General features: G+C 41.7%; 1 protein-coding gene across 1 annotated transcript; it reads right to left on the reverse strand.

The window, feature by feature from the left end:
- Positions 1 to 2829: 2829 nt before the first annotated feature.
- On the reverse strand, positions 2830 to 17137 carry ywhag1 (3-monooxygenase/tryptophan 5-monooxygenase activation protein, gamma polypeptide 1). Its single transcript, XM_064978651.1, has 2 exons — positions 16879 to 17137; positions 2830 to 5840 (listed from the first exon to the last, which is right to left on the reverse strand). The coding sequence occupies exons 1-2, from the start codon at positions 16963 to 16965 to the stop codon at positions 5184 to 5186; spliced, it is 744 nt and encodes a 247-aa protein (XP_064834723.1). The 5' UTR covers positions 16966 to 17137; the 3' UTR covers positions 2830 to 5183.
- Positions 17138 to 21502: the final 4365 nt, after the last annotated feature.

The raw sequence follows: 21502 nt of genomic DNA on the forward strand, positions 1-21502 counted from the left end.
TCACATCAGTAGTATTTTTCCCCCCAATGGTAGGCAATGAATTTGATTGTCATCATATGAGAAGATATGATGGATATTTACAGTCATTTGCATCTGATACATTTTCAGTAAAGCTATTTCAAAACCAACTGGGTATGTGCACTGATAGATACAAGTTTTATCTGGCAAATATGAAAGCTTGGTGCCATTGTAATTTACTGGTAGACTATGTGATGGGCCCCTTGTTCTCTGTCCATCAGCTGTTCTGGAATAGCCTGCTCTACCAGAATCGTCTAGTGTTTCATCAAGGGCTTTTCTCCTTCCCCGTCTTCGATTGACTGTGGAGGAACTGAGCCTGTTACCAAAATCAATAACTACTATGGGGAATGAACACAATCTGCTTACAGATGGCCTATTGACTCCATTTTACTCAGCCAGATAGATTGTGCTTTTGACTTTGGAAAGGGGTAGGGGTGGGGTTGGATGGGGGTTAGGCCTGGTTCAGTAACATTTCTCCCCTGATTCAGCATGAGGTGCTCTTCTCCTTCTGTCATCCAGAGCTAACGTAAGACCTCATTACACCTAAGTATCAAGTCCAGCCTATACTATAACCTACACTGAGGTGAAGCCTAGCTCGTGTGTGTGTATGTGTGTGTGTGTGTGTGTGTGTGTGTGTGTGTGTGTGTGTGTGTGTGTGTGTGTGTGTGTGTGTGTGTGTGTGTGTGTGTGTGTGTGTGTGTGTGTGTGTGTGTGTGTGCGTGCGTGCGCATGTGTGTGCGTGCGCACATATGCCCATCAACCTTGCATTGAAATAATTTGTATTCAGATGTATTTTCTATGAACCAACAGTTTTATTGATACATACCAGTGTTGCATTTGTTGGACGAGAAAACATTGGGTATGAGGCATCTTAACCTTCAGCCAGGTCAGGGGCGATCATAATATTATGGTACAGAAGTGTCATACTTTTGGAATAAGATTTTAAAATCACATTCATATCTAAATGAATGTGAATTCATGTTTAAATTCATGTCACATTCACATCTAATACTGTTTGCCGATTGCATTATAAATGTATTCATCAATTGTGATGGGAAACCTGCAGCATCTGTCATAGTTCTTTCTATCAAGATTTATCATGTTCATCTATGTTCATCCGTAATGTCACCGTGACAAAATAGGTGTATATGGAGAATAGGCAAAAAAATAGAACTAGGCAAACAAACAAATAAATACATTTACACTTCACTGTCTTAGCAGGGCAGACAACCATAACCATCACTGTGTTTCCAGGTCAGCTGAACAGGTCACAGTTTGATGATGTCACCGAGGACAACCAGCTGTTTGGCTTTCAGGATGTGACATAGGCAGATGTTACATTAAACCGGCATTGTGTGGTTGGATAAGCGAGTAACCAGCTTTCAAACTTCAGTTGAGAACTGTTGGTGCCAGATGCTAGATTAGATGCAGCATTTAGTTAAGAGGCCCTGAGCAATCTGAGAGATAGCATTGGGTGGCACTGGAGGAAGCCTGGACCAAATGCTGCTTTTCAACATGACAGTACACTACAACACAATCTTAGTTAAGTTACTGCAGATTTTCTCCAGTAGAGCAACTCAGTGGCTTGCTGTTTCTTATCCAAAATGTATATGTTATAATTTGTTAACACCAAACTATAAAAATATATATCTAGCGACCTAGCTATGTACCTAATTACAATATCTATCTATCTATCTATCTATCTATCTATCTATCTAAAACCTACCTACCTACCTACCTACACTTAGAAAAAGGTGTTATCTAGAACCAAAAAGGGTTATTTGGCTGTCCCCATAGGAGAACTCTTTGAAGAACCCTTTACGTTCCAGGTAGAACCCTTTTTGAGTTATATGTTCAACCCTTTCCACAGAGGGTTCTACATGGAACCCAAAGGGGTTCTACCGGGAACCAAAAAGGTTTATCCTATGGGGACAGCCAAAGAACCCTTCGTGTACCTACAGTATCTAGCCATCCATGAACAACTGTACAACTGCATTGACAACAGTTGCAACAGAGGTGTTCACAATATATGATAAATATCTCATTATATACTATATAAAATGCACATGCAACTATATTTAGTGTACAATCAATGTATAACTATATCTATCCTGTATATCTTCCTTCCTACCTACCTGTAGTGAACAACAGCTATAACAGTACTACATCTGCCTCGTTGTACTAAAACAGTATCCATTATATTGCCATGACAAAAATGGGAATCTAAGGAGCCCCTTTGGATTCATCAAGAAGAAGTAACATTGTAAGAACACAAAGCAAAACAGCATCAGAAAGTCATCTGAAAAGGCCAAACACCTACTGCTGTATATGACGATAGGAATTCAACAACAGCAGCACTGAAATGTGGATAAAAGAGCTTTGTAATATTTGAATGAAGTTGTTATTATCATTGTTATTATTGTTGTTATTATTTTATCTTGTGCAACCGCTACATTATTTCCATTTAAGATAGCAGAAGACAGATGAAAGTAAAAATGGTATAAAAAAAACTACAATAATGTTGCATGAGTATTCCTACGTATAAAATCAAACACGGTTCAATCTTGACTATCTCACAGCATCATGTGACATTAAAGCACAGAAAGGTGACTCAAATAAATGAACTATTTTACAGTGTGATCATTCTACATCTACACTATATGTCACTATGACAAAACCTCCAGACGGTAAGGTCAAAGGTTGAGCTAACACTGGTGTTTTTTTCCCTCTGCTTTTATTATAATTATTTGGGATCCTCCGCCTTTTGTTATGCAAAAGCACAAATACAAGAATTGCATGTCACTATAGCAATGTCCATTACAGATCAATTTATTGTTAACAATCATTGTTTTGGCATAGCGTACTTTCAGCAAATGGAGTAAAGGAAACACAGATTCAAATAAAATGTCAACAATCCAATATAAAGTATAAATAGAAAATAAATCAGACTGAAGTCTAGTCATTTCATGTTCATATGAATACGTAACATCCACAGTATAGGTTAATAATAATAAAGTCAAGCTACTGTATATAAATACATCACCAGCATGCACAATATTATATTATCGAGAATATTGGAGCAGTTATCGTCTTACACTGAAGAAACAGTTTAATAGGCAAGTGCATTTCTTGACAATTAAAAAAGTTAACACAAAAAGAAAATCCACAAACCTCAAATATGCTTTTAGATTGGGAGAGACTATATGCACATTCCTTGTGCTCAAAACTGTCAGGCAGCGAGAGTTGAGTGGGAACAAACGGATTCGGTCCAGTCATTTCAGTCAGGCATCTTAATGAGCTTTTCCCAGCTAGCTAGTTTATGCTTGTTGCTAGAAACTTCAGACAGAATTTTTAACTTGTCTGCCAAAGCTGGGACTTGAGAGTGTTCAGAATCATTCTGTTTTTAACGGAAATATTTGGTTCGGTTAAAATCATTACAATAACTGTGCTTTAGTTGTCACCCGGCCTGATATTGGCTAAACTATCTAGCTACTTTCCTCACCTTACAGCAGGATAGCAGTGGTCAGCAAGTGGGGTGAAGGACACACTGTGCCCCATTGAGCAGAAGACTGTATCACGGTGACATCCAGATGGTTACTATACTACCAATATTACAAGTTATTTCTCGTGTAGGCTGCTATCCTACTCTAAATATAATGAAGTGGGATGAAACAAATAGCTACCGCCAGGGAAAATGTGTTACAGCTGCCTGGTGAAGCAACTGCTGCCCAGTGGGAAGCAACAGTGGGAAATGGGAAGTACCTCGATACAACACTATTGCACTGGTCATTCACTCCGGCTTGCCGTTACGTTAGCTAATTGGCATGTCACGGTGACATCCAGATGGTGACCAATCTACAAGTTATTTCGTCCGTGGAAATAAAAAGCACTTTCTTTTAACTATAACTAGTGCCATGCTGCTGTTGTTGCCAGCTAACCAGCATAAACTAGCTAGCTGGGAAGGGCTCATCAGGATGGCTGACTGACTGTCAGTACCGAATCCATTCATCTCCACTCACAGCTGTGTGACATACGTCATCAGTTTTGGGCACCAGGCGTGTCCATACAGCCCAGGTAATGTGTATTTTGTCCACTGAGTATGTGGTTCCAGTCAACTCAGTGTCATGGATCCAAGATTGTTGTAAACATGAATATACCGTAATTTAGGACAAAATATTCTGTTGTCTTACAATATCAAATGATCTCCTCTGCACGATTTTGTTTTGTTTTTTTGTTTTAGTGATTTTCTTTGTATTAGCATAGTTTCATATTCTATTAATATGGCAACCTTGACAACCTAGGTAAGGGGAGAGTAATAATAATAATAATAATAACCAGGTGCTTGAAAATGTTTATGTATGTATAGCATATCAGCGCATTAGAGGGCTGCACTGGCAGTGTATTTACTACTTTAGTTACAGTAATATAGTCTGTGACTGAGTACAAACACATTCCTGACATCATGGGAACAAAACATTGGTTATGTATGTTCAATAATCACAGAGGATACCTGCTTTCACACAACGATTACCATTACAGGGTGATGCACACCTTTTAGATTCCATGTTGGTAAGTCTGAAGTGGTTAGCTAGAGGTACGATCCCCCTCTGGAACCTATTTGCAACTCTTTCTTTTTGCGAGGCGATGACATTCAAGTTTGTTTTTTTTGCACAAGCTTCTATCTCCCCTTACGATTTTGAATGCTCCTCCTCCCTCACCACATCAGTTAAATAAGAAGCTCCATTTCATTTAGTGCCTTAAGAACAGTCTTTATGCCAGTATGAGGGTGTCATTTCTAACCAAATAGCCAGACTCTACTTCCTGACTGAATGTTTGAGATACAGAACTTCTTCCTCTTAAGTGGTTTGGCAAATGTCGCAGAGGTAATCAAGAAGGAAGGGGTTCAACTATTTATTTTTTAACTATACTAAAAACTAAAATCATCTCCCTTCCTACTCCTCTTTCAATTTTTTCTTAACTTTTTAAATTTGTGTACAAATGAAGAACTGCAGTAGTATCATCAACGGCAAAAGTGGCTGCCAAAGTTCCACCAGCCAAATCATTTATTTCTAAGAACTGGTTTCATATTTTGTTGTGATTTGTGAGGGAGCGGGGTGTTGTGTGTATTGGCTGAAACAGGACACGGGAGTCTCTTTCGGGACTCTCTAGTTGTTGGTCTCACCACCCTCGTCATCCTGCTGGTCGCTGGTCCAGAGTGTCAAGTTGTCTCGTAGCAGCTGCATGATGAGGGTAGAGTCTTTGTAGGAGTCTTCGTTCAGGGTGTCCAGCTCAGCGATGGCGTCATCGAAGGCGGTCTTGGCCAAGTGGCAGGCCTGCTCAGGTGCATTTTGGATCTCGTAGTAGAACACGGAGTAGTTGAGGGCCAGACCCAGGCGGATAGGGTGGGTGGGCTGCATGTGCTCCTTGCTGATCTCATGGGCCTCGCTGTAGGACTTCTCAGAGGACTCCACCACGCCGACCCTCTTCTCGCCCGTGGCCACCTCGGCCAGGTAGCGGTAGTAGTCGCCCTTCATCTTCAGGTAAAACACCTTGCTCTCGTGCTGCGTCTCGTTGCAGTTCTTGATCAGGAAGTTGTCCAGGAGGTTGAGCACGTCCCGACACACGGTCTCCAGCTCCTTCTCGATCTTCTCGCGGTACGCACGCACCATCTCCATCTTCTTCTCGTTGCCGTCCGCCGAGGTCTTCTGCTCGATGCTGGAGATGACACGCCAGGACGAGCGCCGTGCCCCTACCACATTCTTATAGGCCACAGAGAGCAGGTTCCTCTCCTCATTGGACAAGGCCTCATTCAACTCTGTCACCTATGAGACAAGGAGGGAGAAAGAGGGACAGCAATGTTTCAGAGTTGCAGTTTACCTTAAAACAGCATTTTAATCTTGTTAATTACTTTTATTGTCAGATTTGAAAATGTTTTTTTTGTTAGGCCAATATGCAATCATTCATTGATGCCATGTTCTCTGACTTCTGCCAACGTTATGGATAGGAAAGGATATAGTAATGCCATGCCATGTGTTCACTTGCTAGCTGAAATATCCTATTATATTGATATAACCTAAATAGCTATTCACATATCGTCATTCATGATTCACAACGATCGAGGTCAGAGATGGGCTAACTCCCATGATCTTCTACACCAGTGATCATGGCATCCAGAGGCTGCAGGCTGGGGTTGGAGCACGCCTGCCTGTAGCAGGCTGACATCATCCCCCTGTCCCTGACTTCTCATTGGCTTTCTCCTGCTCTGAAAGCTTGTTTTGTTTTATTTCCACAGGCCTGTGTCTGTCTGGCTAGAGGATTTAATCCTTTATACCCCCACGACAGGAGACCATGCGGTGCCGCACACATCACAGCCATCTTTACATACCTAACCCTCTGCTCTGAATATAAAGCCAGCTACTCTCTGGTTGCATGTCCCAAAAGGGCCCAAAGGGCTCTGGTCAAAAGTAGTGCATATGGACACAGCCTCTGTTTCAGGGCCTAAATTCCCCTCCAATCCCATTCAAAGCAGAGCATGGGGGCTGTGGCTGTGGCAGTATAGTTCGCAGCAAGCCCCCTTTGTCTGATGATAGCCCTACTGAATGTGTTGTCTATGGAAAAAAAATATTTCTATTCTTAACCTCCCAAACTAGAGAGATTTTGGTGATATTTAAATACACAAAAATCAGAAAAGCACAGAGCTAAACCCACTTGATTGCTTGCTTGCTTTAAGCCGCTTTGCTCTCTTGGCCCGTTGGCCGGGGTCCAGAAAAACAATCTACAGCTAGCTGTTTGATGATGTCAGCTTGGGAGCTCAATGATAGTTTACTGCCAAAGCTAAAAGCATTGCTTTGAAGGTATATATTGTCATTTTCCAGTGCTGTTAGAACAACGGTTAAACTTAACCCTAACCTTAACCATCAGCTGCTTATCAACAGATAGTTTGTTAAGAGCATCTACAGATGGATAATCCGGACAATTCCAATAAAGTATGACACTTTGCTCTACTATATTTCTAATCAGAATCCTCAAAAGTATAACGAGAACAGGGTACTTTTTGAAACTTTTGTTAGCCTGGAGGTTCTCTAAGTCTTTCTCCAGCATAGCACATCCAAGGGGCAGATAGTAACTACACTCCCGGCCCTGCTTTTCCAGTGTCTAGGCCGAAATCACTCCTTTTATCTTTCCATGTCAGCTGTCATTTGATTGAGTAGGAGATTGTCCACTATAATTTATTCTCTAATCTTTCTCAGTTCTCTCTCTCTCTTTCAATTTCTCTCACTCTCTCTCCTTATCTATTTATCTATCTATAGTCTGGAACATATCCCTTTCCCAGTCCCTTTTTCTGCCTCCCCTAACCAATCAAGAGGGGTTCCACTCTCTCCTCCGACAAATTCTGTACATTACAGCTTACAGTGCACGTCCAGAATCAGAGCAAGTCATCTATGAGTCATAGCTCAATCTAATATTCCAAGCCGCTTATGATGATTACAGCCCTCGAATTGAAGAAAAAAAAAGATTTACTTTGCTGTCAGTGTTTTCTTCTGCTACACATAAAGCTTACTAAATTGTCCAAGTGGGAGTTGTTATTTTCGTTGCCACATGCTTGGAGCCTTGGACTGGCTATACAAGGAACGTTTTATTCCTGCAAAAATGTAATATATAAAACACCAAGTTCAACTGCTGATACCGCTCACACGCACAGGTGTATCCTCCAACACACAGACATGTTATCATATAGGAGAACACTGATTTCACCCCTAACTCTTCCATAACACTACAATCCTTCATAGATCAACTTCCTTCAGTGATTCATCAAAGTCAAAACAACACACAATTTTTTTTCCTCCACCTTTATTTAACCAGGTAGGCCAGTTCAGAACAAGTTCTCATTTACAACTGCGACCTGGCCAAGATAAAGCAAAGCAGTGCGACAAAAACAACACAGAGTTACACATGGAATAAACAAACGTACAGTCAATAACACAATAGAAAAAATCTATATACAGTATGTGCGAATGTAGTAAGATTAGGGAGGTAAAGGCAACAAATAGGCCATAGTTGCAAAATAATTACAATTTAGAATTAACAATGAAGTGATAAATGTGCAGAAGATGATGTGCAAGTAGAGATTCTGGGGTGCAAAAGAGCAAAAGTAAATAACAATATGGGGATGAGGTAGTTGGATGGGCTATTTACAGATGGGCTGTGTACAGGTGCAATGATCGGTAAGCTGCTCTGATTATTAAGGTTATGGTTAGGGCTAGGGTAAGTGGCTAGTTACAACCAGCCAATCCCAGCCTTCTGCTCTGGCCAGATGACTGGCTAGTGTCTACCTACTGTAACAGGGAGGGGCCGAACTCTGAAAGGCAAATATCTATCTATCATGCTATCTTCAGTTTCCATGGGAACTGATTGAGAGATCTGCTTTGTTTGGGACAACCAGATGTTCTATCTCTACAGCCCAAGGACAGGATAAGGAGAATGGCCAGTGGAGGTAGTGGATTGGGGTATAGTGTGGTAGTGGGTCAGGGGAAGAATCTACTAATACACACACACACACACACAGTCCACAAATAGCTATGTCAAAGACAATCCCCTCTATGGGCTAATTCATAGTATCTCACAAGGAATTACCTTTTCGCCCTATCTGCATCCACTGCTAAAACAACAGATCTTCTTCTTAAAATGTTATTTCAATTGATATAACAGTAGAACAGCTAGCATCTCGCTGACACACACTACAATTTCAATGCTTCCAAGACAATAATGGACACATTATACTACTGACCTTGAGTTACCTTCATATAATGCAACGTGTTGCATCATAAAGCATCATAAATTGAACAATGGCCATATAGATGACCTCTGGACTGGTGTTGTCGTGCTATTACTGAAAAGGTGGGGAAACAGAGAAATGCGCATGACCAACAGAACAAGCACTTGACACTACTTTTCAAACACACGCCCGCACGCACGCACGCACGCACACACACACACACACACACACACACACACACACACACACACACACACACACACACACACACACACACACACACACACACACACACACACACACACACACACACACACACACACACACACACCATAAACAGGCCATGGGCTTTGTAAAAACATGCCTTTATTTCAGCAGCCTGGGGGTGAAACAGAAAGGACTGACGGAAGCTGTGGTGCATCACAATAGAGCCCTCTGTCTGCCAGCAAAGCTCATCAATCGCCCTGGCTCTCTCGTGACTCATCCCCACACTGGCTGCTGTCAACTCCCAAACATCTGTGTGTGTTAAACGATAACAAAAGCAACAGGAAACCAAAAGATCAATTATTTCTCTCTGATGGCTGTCTACTGTGAATCATGGCTCAGGCTCACTAATGTCTAATGTCTATAGAAGGGAAGGCATGTAGCGGAGGAAGTGAGGTTGGTTAAAGTTGGAAAGGGTGCAGAGTGCCACCACACTCATTTTGTTCCACCTCTGCAACCCATCTTACCTACTTGAAGGCCACACATGGATGCAGGGCTGGGTTATTCCTCAAATCTGGTGCCTTTTGGACCAACATGTTTGACTTTCAAAAAAACATATTTGTCAGACACTTAAATCCTAAAAATTATAGCTGGATTGTTTACATATTTCCACCCTGTTAGGGACATACAACAAATTTGTATCTACAGTTGAAGTCGGAAGTTTACATACACCTTAGACGAATACATTTAAACACAGTTTTTCACAATTACTGACATTTAAAAATTCCCTGTCTTAGGTCAGTTAGGATCACCACTTTATTTTAAGAATGTGAAATGTCAGAATAATTGTAGAGAGAATGATTTCTTTCAGCTTCGGCTTTGTGATGGTCACTCCAATACCTTGACTTTGTTGTCCTTAAGGCATTTTGCCACAAATTTGGAAGTATGCTTGGGGTCATTGTCCAGTTGGAAGACCCATCTGCGACCAAGCTTTAACTTCCTGACTGATGTCTTGATATGTTGCCTCTATATATATCCACATACTTTTATTTCCTCATGATGCCATCTATTTTGTGAAGTGCACCAGTCTCTCCTGCAGCAAAGCACCCCCACAACATGATGCTGCCACCCCCGTGCTTCACGGTTGGAATGGTGTTCTTCGGCTTGCTAGCCTCCCCCTTTTCCTCCAAACATAACAATGGTCATTATGATCAAACAGTTCTATTTTTGTTTCATCGGACCAGAGGACATTTCTCAAAAAAATACGGTCTTGTGCAGTTGCAAACCGTAGTCTGGCTTTTTTATGGCGGTTTTGGAGCAGTGGCTTCTTCCTTGCTGAGCGGCCTTTCAGGTTATGTCGATATAGGACTCGTTTTACTGTGGATATAGATACATTTGTACCGGTTTCCTCCAGCATCTTCACAAGGTCCTTTGCTGTTCTGGGATTGATTTGCACTTTTCGCACCGAAGTACGTTCATTTCTAGGAGACAGAACGCGTCTCATTCCTGCGTGGTCCCATGGTGTTTATACTTGCGTACTATTGTTTGTACAGATAAACGTGGTACCTTCAGGCATTTGGAAATTGCTCCCAAGGATGAACCAAATTGTTTGGAGGTCTACAATTTTTTTCTGAGGTCTTGGCTGATTTCTCTGGATTTTCCCATGATGTCATGCAAAGAGGCACTGAGTTTGAAGGTAGGCCTTGAAATACACCCACAGGTACACCTCCAATTGACTCAAATTATGTCAAATAGCTTATCAGAAGCTTCTAAAGCCATGACATCATTTTCTGGAATTTTCCAAGCTGTTTAAAGGCACAGTCAATTTAGTGTATATAAACTTCTGACCCACTGGAGGTGCGATACAGTGAATTATAAGTGAAATAATCTGTCTGTAAACAATTGTTGGAAAAATCACTTGTGTCCTGCACACAGTAGATGTCCTAACCGACTTGCCAAAACGATAGTTTGTTAACAATAAATTTGTGGAGTGGTTGAAAAACGAGTTTAATGACTCCAACCTAAGTGTATGTAAACCTCCGATTTCAATTGTATATACACATAAAATATAAATATATTAGTCATTTATTTAATATCTTTTCTAACAACATTTCCACCCTGTTAGGTGGAATCCTAATAATTGTCCATAGCCTAAATTGTCCATAGCTCTGTGGGTGATTGAGATTGAGTTCTCTATCAAACATATTTAAAAAAATATACATTTCCATTCAAAAGTTTGCGGTCACTTAGAAATGTCCTTGTTTTTGAAAGAAAAGCACATTTTTTGTCCATTAAAACAGAAATACAGTGTAGACATTGTTAATGTTGTAAATTACTATTGTAGCTGGAAATGGCAGATTTTTTATGGAACATCTACATAGGCGTAATCAAACCCACAAATGCTTATGCTCCAGATACTCAACTTGTCTAAAGATGGACAGTTTTATTGCTTCTTTAATGAGGACAACAGTTTTCAGCTGTACTAACATAAGTGCTAAAGGGTTTTCTAATGATCAATCAGCCTTTTAAAATACTAAACTTGGATTAGCTAACACAACGTGCCATTGGAACACAGGAGTGATGTTTGCTGATAATGGGCCTCTGTACACTTACGTAGATATTCCATAAAAAAAATATGCTGTTTCCAGTTACATTAATCATTTACAACATTTACAATGTCTACACTGTATTTCTGATCAATTTGATGTTATTTTAATGGACAAAAAATTTGCCTTTCTTTCAAAAACAAGGAAATTTACAAGTGACCCCAAACTTTTGAACGGTAGTGTATATATTTTATTAATATTAATTTAGCCTAACAGGGTGGACATTTATGAGTGACACAAACAGAATAACTCATGAAATATGGAAAAATATATGAAACAGAGTGTGTATATTTATTTAGCTTTGCACCGATTTCACACTCAAAGAATTATGACACTTCCTGAATGTTATGTCATTGTGGGAATGGGCTGTTTTCTTAAAGGGGAATTACAACTTACTAACAGGGTGGAAAGGGAAATCAGGGACCTTAAATACAATAATAACAAATACAATAATCATGAACATTTTAAGTAGGATTATAAAATAATCTCCCATAGAAGTTGGTTAATAGCACCCGGGGACAATGCGAAAATGCCTACATCCACTAAACACAAAGTGCATGAAATTCCTTTTGAGATCCATATCTTTGTGTTTTTATGGTAAAGGACACATAACTTTATCTTTAAAGCCCTTTGGATGCCACATTTGACACGAAATAGAAGGTGATACGAGGTGATATTTCCTATTGACAGAAAAGGCACCAGATTGTTGGAATAACCCGACTAACACAAGAGTGGGCTCAGTCTACATGTCCCTAGCTCCAGATCTCTTCATCGCTTACACCCCCCACCTCTGTTTCTCTCACCATCTCTCATTCATCCTTCCTGTCATCACTTTCGCCTCATTCCCGTTTGCACTTCCTCCCTTGCTTTCCCTCTCTCTCTAACTTAAAGTGACATCTCTCCTGCCTACCCTCTCCCTCTATCAGGCTGCAGAGCACAGAGACGACGTGTGCTAGCGCTACCTGACGTCACCAGCTGTGAGAGTGGTGCGAGTGTGGATGGCTGGTTAAGGCAGAGAGAGGGAGAGAGAAAGGGTGAGAGGAAGAGTGGAATAGAGAGGGCGTGCTGCTGGGAAAGGGGGATGTGAGGGAGTGTGTGTGTGTGTGGGGGGGGGGGTTCAGGGAAGGGGGTTGCTTCAAGTAGCTCTTTGTTGTTATATAACCATACATGACTGCAGTTATTCTCTGTCTCTGTCATTGCTGCTGCGGCAGGCTTATAAAAATACAATGCGTAAATGGCAAGGAAAAAACATGAGTAAGTTAGTATGTTTTTTAAAGCCAGGTCCATGTTGGCAGTGAGGGTGATAACCTGCCCTGCTACAATACAGGGAGTGAGGAGGGTACAGCATTTAAGATATTCAGCATCAAGGCGGGATTTACGATTCGACACATTTGAGTAATAGCCTACTGTCATTTATAATCTGGAGAGTGTTACATTTCATTTTAGATCAAGCGGTATGAAATAATTCATAAGGTGCCAGTGAAATGAGATGATCACAAAAACTCTAAGACAAAGGTTCAGGGGACAGGAAGGGGATTGGGGGATCAGGTAGCTCCCGAGTGGCCCAGTGGTCTAAGACACTGCATCTCAGTGCTAGAGGCGTCACTACAGACCCTGGTTTGATTCCAGGCTGTTTCACTTTGTTCACCATGTTGTTGTCGAATATTGTTCCCATGTCCGTTGGTGCGTGTGAGAACCTGTGCTGTGTGTTTTGGGCTTTCGTGCCCTTGTGGATTGCGCAGATCATTACGGGTCTCGTCCCATGTGATAATCATCGCGCGCTAGTGTTATTTATTCGAGGACCTCCTCGCTATTTTGTTTGGGTTTCAACCCTGTTTTTGTTACGTGTTGGTTTGGTCTTCGTCCCCGTGCCTTTACACGGCACGCCGTAATTTGGGTAAAATAAAAAACCTTGTTACGCATTCCTGCGCCTGTCTCCCGAATCATTTATACCAGTGTGACAGGTTTGCCCGGGGTAGACCATCATTGTAAATAAGAATTTGTTCTTAACTGAATTGCCTAGTTAAGTAAATGTTAAATAAAAAAAATAAAACATAAAAGCTGCCTATTCAGCAGCATGATGGTCTTTATTTTCTATGACGGTAAAGTCTAACCTGAGAGAGTTTTTTATTCTTTATTTTGGTTAGGTCGGTGTGTGACTAGGGTGGGTAATCTAGTGTGTGTATTTCTATGTTGGCCTGGTATATGGTTCCCAATCAGAGGCAGCTGTTTATCGTTGTCTCTGATTGGGGATCATATTTAGGCAGCCATTTCCCCACTGTGTTTTGTGGGATCTTGTTGATGTGTAGTTACCTGTGAGCACTCCATAGCTTCACGTGTCATTTGCTCTTTATTGTTTTTTTGTGCGTTTCACAAATTAAAAGATGTGGAACACATATCATCTGCGCCTTGGTCCGAGTATGTTTACAACGACGATCGTGACAGACAGACGCTAAAGGAAACATGACATCACAGGGTGACACTGGATGCAACCCTCCTCCCCGCACTTCTCCCCATTCTCTCTCCCCCAAAGGATGAATGAACTGCTTCACCTCAGATAGAAGCCCAGCATGTGAACCATTTCTGACTCAGATTCTGAGTTATAGTGCGAGGGTTCATTCACCTGACTGATGAATGAAAAACATGTTACATCATCAGCCCAACCACATATGCTTTGCTGCTTTGAATTGAGTAGCTGTTAAAAATCCTGTTTATAACGTTGCATATAACACTCAGTGCTTGAATTTGGCAAATTCACGCAGGGCAGGTACTTCTACATATCTACTGCTCTAGTCTAGTTTATTAGGATCCCCATGTGCTACTCTTCCTGGGGTCCTCGCTCTAGTACCACAACCAGAATAATTGCTCTAAAATATCAATACCAGTATTGTAAAAATGTCACCATGGTGAAGGAAAATGTAATTATTGAATGCCATCCAAGTATACATGCATCACATGCTCTATTGACACGTTAACGGCCGACTAACTGACTGACTTTAGAGGAAGGATCCTCTGCATGTGGGTAGTGACAACGAAGTAGAATGCCAGCATACCACTACTGACAACCACTCGTCATTTCCCCAGAAAATGTAACTGATGGCCGGGGAATCCCTTGCCACTGATGCCCAGTGGAGTGGCATCTAAATCAAAAATCAGTCAGACACACCCTGATACCCACAGCTGCAGCACAGCCAGGAATGGAGCTGGTGTTGGGGGCTGGCTCGGGCTGCATGGGGCTGGAGATAGGGATGGGGCTGCATCTGCAGGGGAGACAGGCCGGGCTGGGGATGGGACCGGGGATAAGGATGGGGGTGGACTTCCTCCATCTCTGACTCAGCATCATTTAGAGGGAGGAGCCAAAGCCCTTCTCCTCTCTGACATTATCACCACCTGGCCCTGAAGCAGCCTGCTTTCCTGAAGAGTATAATTCATGACTAATACTACTGCCAGCTTCTGTAATTAAATCTGTGTCTGTGTTATTACAGTGTACTAAAGTAACCCCTCAACATTATAGTGCACTGTTCAAGGTAATTATACCATGCCTTCTATATGGACTAGTAGTCTGTGACAGAGTATTATCTCAGAGGTGGATATAGACAATTTGTTTAGGATTTTCTACTTAACGTGGATCGTCTACTATACTCTCTTCTTCTATTCTATTGATGTAATACAGTTTGCCCTGATGCCTATTCTGAGTTTGTAGAGACTGAATATGCTATTGGGTAGATGGTAGGCTACAATAATTGGCATTCATGTTTTTTGGGATCAGAATGAGGATGAGAGATAGGCTAGACAGACAACCTCAGTGGATAGATCCCAGGAACACCATACTGGCCTGGCCAGATCATATCATTGGATTAAGCCTCCATATCATATACTTCCTCGGCAATTGTATATACAGTGAGTAGGCGATATCATCAATTACAGAATTCCTGCATTTCTGAATTGTGGGCTACAGATAAATGGGCTGAGTCTGATTCTAAAATGGTGCAATATGGGTACTGCACCTTGGCACACTGCGACACGCCTAGTGCAAGAAACTGCTATGCCTTCCTTTCAAGGGGGTCGATGAGGACGCAAGTATAAAGCATTGGATGCTATAATGTGTCTTTGAGATTGAATTCAGAACCCTGACCGTTCTAACACGTTCTAGTCTGCACATTGAATCCACTGCAATATGACAACCACAGAACGTTCTGGAAGTATTTCAGCTGCCACCCACGTTTCAGGTTCCCAGGATCATATTTTATGGGGATATTGTTTATTGCCCAAATCGATATCGGTTACGACACTAACGTTTGCGTTTGGCCTATTCTACACATGTGGGTAGATTTTATGACATTGTGTGTGTGCGTAAATTGATTTCCTCACACTGATAGATGTGACTAATAATGCATCTTCGCGGGAGATTGTCATGTTTAGGGAACATCATCACAATCAGGGAATGGGACATGCCTATCTCCAACCCTGCTGTCACTCTCATTGCAGTAGCCTACAGTAAACCTAGAGTCGGCTACCATTAAATTGCTTTCCCTCTGGTGTCTAGCCAAATGTTCATCATTTTATGCGAAGATTCCACTGCCCCTCCCTACCAATTGTATATGTCCTTTCAATTTAATTCAGTTAGATCAACAATTAAACAAACAGGTTTCATCTACAGAGCAAGGTGCTTTGTCGGTTATTGCCTCCTATCATTACTGCCATGCTGTCTAGCTGATTAAAAAGCAACCTAGCAAAAGGCACCGCCCTAAGATCACACAGTCCGCATTCGTTCGCTGTTTTCATCATCTGACAGCCGTATTCCACATTGACAACCCATTTCTACTCGGCTATGAGATAATAATTGACCATACTACATAGCTCAATGTTTCAATAAACATTACCTTCCATAAAGATAATGAACGGTGAGCAAATAATCGCTGGATTTAAAAATAAAACAGATGTCGAAAGGTATGGTGAAAGCCTACATGGGCCTTGCCAGTAAAGTTCCAGAAAATGTCACTGGCATGATATATTGGCTTTCCCCTGTCTTATTCCAGTTGAAGGTTTTGACATAATAATGATCTTTCATGGCATGTTTAATACACCAAATATGGAACACTACAATAATCAGTGACCGATAATTGCCATAGGATACACCAGTTAGTTATTCTTTATGTAAGCCTAGCTACATCAAACAAAACAGAAAAAAATGAAAGTGTAAGTATTAGAAATTGGAGGTTATTTATGATTCCTTATAGATACTCAGAAATATGATTCCAAAGCAGAACTTACCGATTTCATGGCTGCTGCCATATCATCATATCTTTCAGCCTGTTCGGCCAGCCTGGCTTTCTGCACCAGTTGCTCGCGATCAACCATTTTAGCTGTCGTTAATACAATGTTATTCTAGAATTGGTAAAGTTTAAATGGTATAATATGTCACTCTCAGCAATGCAGTGAACGTTACCAGAGGTCCTCTTGCTGCAGCTGCTGTCTGCTGTCTGCGGGTGCAGACGGGACACCCCCTCCCCCTCCTTACCACTTTCCCTGGATTGCGTCACCACCTGAAAAGGCGTGTCTATGCGAAGTGATGTAACAATCCTTATTGGGAGAACAGTCCGTGCCTGATACCGGTAACAAATAGGATTTTGCCGTTAGAATCAGACGCTATTTACTCTGCGCAGGGTGCTGTGGGAAATGTAGTGGTTTAGGCTAGCATCTTTCATTCTAAACCACCAAACACACTATAATTGAACAATGGTATGCATATAATCAATGGATGTGTTTCTGTCTGTAAAGAGAGAGGGTTATTCTTATACAAATTCTACCACAGAAGGTCTAGTGTAGCCTCCAATAGGGCATTTATGGTGGAACGTGTAGAGCCTAGGCTACCTTTCATATTTGAGTCACTTTGCAAAGTAAATGCTATCAAATAGAATATAATATTGCAGTCATTTATTAGCCTCTATGTTAAGCAGCAGAGTGCAGGCCTGTAGGCTACTGAACACATCCACCAATAGCCTGTGTTCAGAGAGTTGTCCATGCAGCTTGACCATGTCAGTCAACCAGCCTGGCCACAGCCTGGCCACAGTGAGCAGCTGTTTGGATGAGTGATGCTCTTGGCTCTGGTAATAGCACCAAATGGCTGCTGGGTGGGTCGCCTGGTAATCCAAGCAAGGCCTGTTCCTCCCTATAGCAGCTTAGCTCTCAGAGAGTGACTGGTGGCAAAGAGTGAGTCCGGTCCTACATACAGACAGACCCTTGCCTCGGCACCTATTGCCTAAAAGCTTGAACCTCAACACTATAGCTAGGACTCTGTGTCAATTCAAGTTTGTATTGTCACGTACACAGGTACAGTGAAATGCCTTGCTTGCGGTTCCCAGCAATGCAGTAATTTTTTTATTTTTTTATTTTTTTTATTTAACTAGGCAAGTCAGTTAAGAACAAATTCTTATTTTCAATGACGGCCTAGGAACAGTGGGTTAACTGCCTGTTCAGGGGCAGAACGACAGATTTGTACCCTGTCAGCTTGGGGATTTGAACTTGCAACCTTTCGGTTACTACTACCCTGCCGCCCCAATTAATATCAGTAGTACTATACAAAACAAATAAAAAACGTATGTAGAACAAAATCGGGAAATAGAAATAAGAACATGAGAAAGTCAGTCAGCTATATAGAGGGTCAGTTGCAGGGTCAATGCCAATACCATATTAACAATGTGCAGGGATTCGACTGGAGTGGTAGGATTAGATACTGTATGTACTGTATAGGCGTAAGTTGATATACGATAAACAGACTAGCAGCAGCGTATATGATGATTGTATGTGAGTGTATGTGCATTTGTGTAGAGTCAGTATGAATGTGTGTGCATGTTATATGTGTGTGTGAGCAAATTAACTGTGTGTGTGTGTGTGTAGAGTGTGCATAGAGTGAGTGTGTGTGTGTGCATATTTTTATAAAATAGAAGGGTCAATGAAGACAATCCATGTAGCCAATATTTTGGCTTTGGGATAGAAGCTGTTAAGGAGCCTGTTGGTGTCAGACTTGCTCCAGTACTGCTTGCCGTGCGGACACAGATGACTGGAGTCTTTAACAATTTCCAGGCCTTACTTTCAGACCTCTAGATATCGAGGTTCTGGATAGCAGGGAGCACTTGGCCCTAGTGATGTACTGGGCTGTCTGCATCACCCTCTGTAGCGCAATAGAATCGAGGGCGGTGCAGTTGCCATGCCATGCAATGATCCAGCCAGTCAAGATGCTGTCAATGGTGCAGATGTATAACTTTTGAGGATTTGAGAGCCCATGCCAAATCTTTTCAACATCCTGATGGTAAAGAGTCGCTATCACGCCTCCTTCATGACTGTTTGCATTTGTGAGGACCATTTTAAGTCTTTAGTGATTTTGACACAGAGGAACATGAAGTTCGCGAGCTGCTTCACTGCAGCCCCACTTTCGATGTGGAATTCATGATCAGCTCTTTGGTCTTACTGACGTTGGAGTGAGAGATTATTGTCCTGGCACCACACTGCCACATCACTGTCCTCCTCCCGCCGTCATGTCGTCAGCAAACTTGATGATGGTGTTGGAGTTGTGTGTGGCCATGCAGTGGTGGGTGAACAGGGAGTACAGGAGGGGACTAAGCACACACTTATGTGGGGCCCCCTTGTTAAGGGTCAGCATGGCAGAGGTGACGTTGCCTACCCTCACCACCTGGGGTTGACCCGTCAGGAAGTCCAGGATCCAGTTGCAGGGGGAGGTGTTCAGTCCCAGGGTCCAAAGCTTGGTGACAAGTTTAGAGGGGACAATGGTGTTGAACGCTGAGCTGTAGTCAATTAACAGCATTCTCACATAGGTATTCCTCTTATCTAGGTGCGTAAGGGCAGTGTGGGAATAAAGAACGCTATGTGTCACTCTGAAGCTGCTTCAGCATTGTCAGTGCATTAAAATTTGTACAAATAAAATGTTCTGATTTGCAGAAGTTTGAGGATGCCCCTCCCACATCCTCAACCTTCTGCAAATCAGAACATTTTATTTGTACAAATTTTAATGCATCCTTGTATGCTTGCTTGTGGGTAGAGTAGCAGGACTTTATCGGCCCTAGTGACGGAGGAGACGTGTTGATAGAAGTTGGGCATTACATGTCTAAATGACACAAAATTAAACTCACCGGCAACAAGGAAACCTGCCTCTTGGTGCATGTCTTCCTTCTTGTTTATAGCCTCAAACTGTTCGTTAAGTGCCAGCTTATTATTTTTCTGAAAAATAAGTGGAAAATATGCAGCAATCAAGATAACAGCTGAAAACTCTCTTGGGAGATAGAAGGGTCGACATTTGACCCTCAGGTACTCCAACACGGGTAAACAATGGGTCGAGACTTCCACTGCGCTTGAGTCAGCATACAATTTTCTGTTGATGAAGAGGCAAACCCTTCCCCCTCTCTATTTCCCATAAATTCAATGTCCTGTCTACTCGGTGAATGAAGAATCCATCGAGTTGCCCAAAAGTCATGTTTCAGAAAAGCTGAGAATACTGCAGTTAAGAGTGTCCTGTTGATCGCAAATCCACGATTGGAGGTCATTCTTATTATTATCAAAAGACAGTACATTAGCCAATAGAATAGAGGGAAAAGGTGGCCGTTTTTTCCTTTCGCCTTAATATCGCCAGGGCTCCCCTCTCCTGCCTCTTTTTCGCTGGTGTTTCCTCTTGGATAGCCCAAACATTGCTTCGGAATTACACAAAGAGGCCAGGGCAGATGATTCAAATTCGAAGTTGAAGCCAGAATTTAGGTAACTGCCAATCTGATCGAGTGATAACGAATACATTTTGCGAAACAACAAAAAACGGCAAAAGAATCACAAAATAGCAAAGTTGGGTCGCACTCACAAGACAGCAGGCATACAGTTCGGCGCCATTTTAGGAGACATGGCAAAATGTCGTTATAATGAGGATGATTATTATAACATTTTATTTGTACACATTTTTGTGCACTGACATTGCTGAAGTAGCATCAGAGTGACACATAGCATGCTTTATTCTCAGTTAAATATATCATAAACACCACCTCACAGTAACATCTCTTCACTTTAACATAGCAGTCAGTGGTTTAGCTGTATAAACACCACTATTCTGCTCACAGGCTCACAAATAAGGGGGGCGGGAGATCTACAGGATCCTCTTATCTTCACTGATAGACTTGATAGACTTGCACAGTCTTCACAATTTGCTGTCTTAAAATTGAATAAAAAAATGTATTAAATTAGATTTTTTTTCTACCTATGTACACAACCAACTCCACGTTTCCAAAATGAATGAAACTGGTTTAAAAATAAATCTGTATAAAAATAAAAATACAAAAAAAATATGCGTATGTCTTCAACTCTTCGGCAACATACAGTGCCTTCGGAAAGTGTTCCGACCCCTTGACTTTTTCCACATTTTGTTAAATTATAGCCTTATTCTAAAATTGACTAAATGTTTTTTTTTATCATCAATCTAAACACAATACCCCATAATGACGAAGAAAAAACACGTTTTTAGAATTTTTTGCTAATTTATTACAAATAAAAAACGTCAATAAAGTTTGCAGACCCTTTATTCAGTACTTTGTTGGAGCAGCTTCGGCAGCGATTACAGCATCAAATCTTCTTGGCACACCCGTATTTGGGGAGTTTCTCCCATTCTTCTCTGCAGGTCCTCTCTGTCAGGTTAGATGGGGAGTGTTGCTGCACAGCAATTTTCAGGTCTCTCCAGAGAAGTTTGATCAGGTTCAAGTCCGGGCTCTTGCTGGGTCACTCAAGGATATTCGGAGACTTTTCCCGAAGCCACTCCTACGTTGTTTTGTCTGTGTGTTTATGGTCGTTATCCTGTTGGAAAGTGAACCTTCGCCCCAGTCTGAGGTCCTGAATACTCTGGAGA

This window comes from Oncorhynchus masou, chromosome 11 (assembly GCF_036934945.1).
Source record: "Oncorhynchus masou masou isolate Uvic2021 chromosome 11, UVic_Omas_1.1, whole genome shotgun sequence".
NCBI lineage: Eukaryota > Metazoa > Chordata > Actinopteri > Salmoniformes > Salmonidae > Oncorhynchus > Oncorhynchus masou.